At 36.7% G+C, this 5,361-nt stretch overlaps 1 protein-coding gene across 2 annotated transcripts in view; it reads right to left on the bottom strand.

The window, feature by feature from the left end:
* CDKL2 (cyclin dependent kinase like 2) overlaps positions 1-5,361 on the bottom strand; it is a 50,467-nt gene that overhangs the window by 12,849 nt on the left and 32,257 nt on the right. For both annotated transcript variants that reach the window (XM_017514740.2, XM_017514743.2), the window contains 2 exons: positions 1,906-2,029; positions 1,578-1,684 (listed from right to left, as the gene is read on the bottom strand). In XM_017514740.2, the coding sequence (XP_017370229.1) occupies positions 1,578-1,684; positions 1,906-2,029 (231 nt within the window). The remainder of the gene's footprint in view (positions 1-1,577; positions 1,685-1,905; positions 2,030-5,361) is intronic.

Raw genomic sequence — 5,361 nt, 5'->3', positions numbered from 1 at the left:
ATTGATACTCTATGGTTCCTAAATGTGGAATCTGTGATAGTGATTAATCTTCACATGACAGGAATTTGTTTGGTTTTAACTAAATGTTGCTATAGAAATTGTTGGCAAGAGATAAGGCAAAGCAACCACGCAATAAACCCTTTCCTCAGCATCTCTAGGTAATTTATTATCTTCAGTAATATTACTCCTTTGTAGAACTACGGAACTATTAAAGAGTTAACAGTGAGGCCGGGTGCAATGGCTTAGGCCTATAATCCCAGCACTTTGGGAGGCCGAAGCAGGCGGATCACTTGAGGTCAGGAGTTCAAGTCCAGCCTGGCCAACGTGGTGAAACCCCGCCTCTACCCAAAATACAAAAATTAGCTGGATGTGGTGGCATGCACCTGTAATCCCAGCTGCTCGGGAGGCTGAGGCACAAGAATCACTTGAACCTGGGAGGCAGAGGTTGCAGTGAGCTGAGATTGCACCACTGCACTCCAGCCTGGGCAACAGAGGGAGACTCTATCTCAAAAAAGGGGATTAACAGTGGAAAAATCATCACCATGTATACAGGAGCTCTCTATGAAATGGAAATGTATTAATAATGAGGATGAAGAATTAATTCCAAAACAAAAGTTGCCTAACTTCAAGCAAAGGTGGGAAATCTGTCTGAAGCAGTAAAAGAAAAATACAATGCCCATAGCCAAAGTTTGTAGCTAGTTACGGTTGGCTCCGAAGATTTAAGTTTACCAATTTTCTCAGTGTAAAAAATGAGTGTTATGGCTGTTGATATAAAAGTAATAGAAACATACATAAAGTTAAGAGCAATAATAGAAAAAGATGACTATATGGAATAGCAAATCTTTAACATGGATGAAATGGATTGTCTTGGGGGAAAAAATATCAAATAGATAACCCATTTTGAAAGAATAAAAACAATTCCAGAGTTTCTCCCTTTAAAAGGTAGGTTGTTTATAACTTTGGAGTTAATGTAGTAAAATACTATGAACTACAAAAAAAAAATATTTAACAAAAACTGTAGCTAGGCTGCATACCCAGACACACACATTTTTAACCTATAAAAAAAGGGATTACTGGCCAGGAGCCATAGCTCATGTCTGTAATTCCAACACTTTGGGAGGCTGAAGCAGACGGATCACTGGAGGCCAGAAATTTGAGACCAGCCCAGGCAACACAGCAAGGCATCATCTCTACAAAAATTTTAAAAATTGTTGGATCTAGTGGTGGAAGCCTGTAATCTCAGCTACTTGAGAGGCTGAGGTGGTTGGATTGCTTAAGCTCAAGAGTTTGAGGCTGCAGTGAGCTGGGATCATGTTACTGCACTCCAGGCTGGCCACCAGAGTGAGACCATGTCTCTAAAAACAAAAGTATTATCGCAAGTTAGGAAATGTTATGTAAATATATATGTAATAAAGGTACTAAGTCCAATGAATCAAACAAACTTTAGCAAGCAAAACTTTATAGATCCCACCAATAAACCTGCACAATTCTTAACAGCAAACTCTCCCTAAAATACTTTACTAGTAAGTATGAGAGAGACCCAAGTTCTGTCCATCCTATAAAGAACATTTCTGTACCTGATGTAATGTAATACTGGGGGTGTGCAGGTCAATAGTGGCCAGAGAAGGAATTCGAGATGCTGAAAGAATTTTGTTCTCTTTCTTTGTTAGCCTGGAATTTCGAGCTAGATAAAAATGACCATAAACACAGTGAAAATATTAGACATTTTGTTAGTTTTTAGTTTTTCACATTCTTTACTTGCTCCTCAGTATGTACTTATTATAATAGGTATTTACATGCTTAAATATGTAAAGTTACTATGAATTATTTTTAAATTCTGTTTATTTAACATACACTTTAAATAATGTAAACAGACTATACAAAGTAAAAGCATTATCAACATACCTATGCCTTCCAAGGTTCTTAGTTCAGGGAGATGATTAGAGTTTAGTTCAGGCAAACGGACATCTGTCCTGGAGTAGTCCCTTCTGTTCTTACTTGCCTGAAGGAGACTCTTTTCACTAGAGACCTAATATCATCAAAATAGGCAACACAAAAGAATTAGTTTCAAGGTTAGCTAGGCTTTCCTTCTTTTGTAACTCCTATGTTTGTATCCTAAAATTTGTGAAATTGAAGGTCTATAATAAAAAATTTGAAGGACATTAATAATATAAAAAATTCATCCAATTATTTCAAATGTCTTCCTCATTAAATTCATTAAAATTGCTAACAAGTAGATAACTTGATTGCTATGAGCTTCTCCTTCTCCCTTTGCCAATTATCAATGTGTTAAATCCCAGCAAGTAGTAAAAGGTTAAAAGATGGGCATTGAGGCCCTGGTTCTACAGGCCAGCATGATCAGGCCTTACAACACTTCCTCGGCTTTTCAGCAAACAGTTGCTGTTGTATTCATAAATATTGAACAGTTTATCTTCATACGTATGTCACATCTTTCCCTAGCTTGTTTTTCACTTTCCCAATATAATTTTCTTATTCGTTTTTCTATATTTGTCCTCGTCTTCCTCCTCAGAGTTAGAATATGGGACTATCTTCCTAGGAATACAATTTATTAGGTAAAGAACTGTAACTTCAATTATTTTTCCTAATCTTTCTTAGTACTATTATTTTACAGTTGGTAAAGTCAGAAAAAATAGCAAGGAATAGCAGCAGCACTTCAATTCTGCATCCTTAAGAATTTGACACTTTTCCAATATTTTTCATTCAAGAATCACAGAAGCCCTGTATTCCTTTCCACAGTCTCAAAATAATTGACACATAGAAAGATTATGTAACTTGCTTAAAAAATGCGTGTTTATGTGATCTGCTTAAAAAAGTATGCATGATGAAATACATATATATGTATAATAAACTACATGCACAAAAACACATGTATAATGACATTAAGTTATTGAGGTTCCTTGATGCCTCAAACCTAATATTCTGTGAGTTATGCCATTCTGGCTGCCAGAAAGTCTTCAAGAGTCTTGCAGTGAGCTTTTGAGTTTCTTTCTTTTGGATATTTCTCTTTACTCTTTTCATAGAACAAGTGTTAAGCCTATTGGTTCAAATTGGCTATAAAATAAAATAGTTCAAGAAAACCATATGCAAGCACAAAAAATAAAATTTAAAAATAAGTTCAAACTGCCAGATTAACATATTCAAAGAGTGAAAATAAAACACATAGGACAGGTGGGGTGGCTCACACCTGTAATCCCAGCACTTTGGGAGGCCAAGGCATGAAGATCATGAGGTCAAGAAATCGAGACCATCCTGGCCAACATGGTGAAACCCCAACTCTATTAAAAATACAAAAATTAGCTGGGCGTGGTGGCACTTGCATGTAGTACCAGCTACTTGGGAGGCTGAGACAGGATAATCGCTTAAATCTGGGAGGCAGAGGTTGCAATGAGCTGAGATGGCACCACTGCACTCCAGCCTGGCGACAGAATGAGACTGAATCTCAAAAAAATAAAATAAAATAAAACACATAATAAATATTTATAATAATATATTTATTCACACCTCAGAGCATGAAACATGGGAGAGAGGTATTAATCTTTAACATACAAGTTGAAGAAAGTCTAGGCTTAGCTCTGCTTGCATTAATTTTCATTAAGGAAAGACTCCACTCACTGGGTCTTCGCCCTACTCATCTTCGCCTCCTTTCTTGATTACCTCTTCCAAAGAAGAATAAATAGAAATCAGATCTAAGATTATCAGCCAGCATTGATTATGCAATGCTTGAAAGCAGGTTGGTATCAGTTCTAGGAAAATGGTATTGAACTAGATATTCTGAAAGCCTTCTGATTACAATAAACTTCCAAAGCAGACCAACATTTTAAAACACAAATATCCAAATATCCATGAAGAAACCAAAAAGGGAAGTACTATAGGCACAGAAATTATAAACTAAGAATAATTAAAAGAAAAACAAATACCATATCCAAATAATGAGAGAGATGAAAAGGCTAAATTTTTCAACTCTGAAGATAGTGGGAGAAGTACAGAAGGGAAATTTGTTACACACACAAAAATAGTACTCCTTTGGGAATGCATCCATACCTCCCTTTGTTGTAAAAGGCATTCATTCTTTCAGTGTGGAGTTTTTTCTTATGAAAATTAATGCAAGCAGAGCTAACTCTAGACTTTCTTCAACTTGTAGGTTAAAGGTCAATACCTCTCTCCCATGTTTTGTTCCCCCATTCTGAGATGTGAATAAATATATTATTATAAATATTTATTATGTGTTTTATTTTCACTCTTTGAATATGTTAATCTGGTAATTTCAACTCATTTTTAAATTTTAGGCCAGGCATGGTGGCTCATGACTTAATCCCAGCACTTTGGGAGGCCGAGGTGGGCAGATCACCTGAGGTCAGGAGTTTGAGACCAACCTGGCCAACATGGAGAAACACTGCCTTTACTAAAAATACAAAAATTAGCTGGGTATGGTGGCATGTGCCTGTAATCCCAGGTACTCAGGAGGCTGAGGCAGGAGGATCGCTCAAATCCGGGAGGCAGAGGTTGTAGTGAGCCGAGATCATGCCACTGCACTCTAGCCTAGGCAACAGAGAGAGAGACCTCTCTCTCTCTCTATCTCTCTCTCTCTATATATATGTATATATATTTGTACTTGCATAGGAAGTAAAGTACAGTGAGGAAAACAAAAGCACAAATCTCTGCCTTCCAACCTTACATTCTAGTCAGGGCAGACAGACAATATATAAATAAGAGTATATAGATTACACAGATAAATGTAATGGAAAAAAGTAAGCAAGGAGAGGGCATCAAGCATAAAGGGAGGCATAATGAGTTACAAGACTTCACAATAAGATTTCATGTGAGCTAAGGAAGAGAAAAAGCAGATCCATTGAGTTATCTGTGGAAGAATGTTCTAAAGCAAAAGAAATAGCAAGTGCAAAAGTCCAAAGGTGGAAGTATGTCTGACCATGTTCCAGGAATAACAAGAAAATCAGTGTGGTAGAACAGAGTGATCAAGAAAAACAGATGGAGATGGGATAGACGGTTGGGTGGAGTCAATCATGCAGGAACGTATAGACCCTGTAAGGACTTTGGCCTTTTCTCAGGGATAAGCTAATGGAAGATGTTGAGCAGAAAAGTGATGAGAGTTTGACCTAACTTTAAAAGAGAAACATTCTGGAGGCCATGCTGAGAATAATAATGCTCCTTCCTGTGCTATCTCTAAATCTTGTACATGCTTCTACTATTACAACATGATACGATGCTTTAATTTGCTGATCCTCTAGATCATGAAGCCCTTGAAAAGAAAGATTGACTTCTTTATCTTCAGTGTCTCACACATAATAAATGATCAATAAATATTTGTTATATAAATAAACA

Source organism: Cebus imitator, unplaced genomic scaffold (genome assembly GCF_001604975.1).
Source record: "Cebus imitator isolate Cc_AM_T3 unplaced genomic scaffold, Cebus_imitator-1.0 Scaffold537, whole genome shotgun sequence".
NCBI classification, from domain to species: domain Eukaryota; kingdom Metazoa; phylum Chordata; class Mammalia; order Primates; family Cebidae; genus Cebus; species Cebus imitator.
The sequence above is the reverse complement of the archived record's forward strand: the minus strand, read 5'-3'. Positions and strand labels throughout refer to the sequence as shown.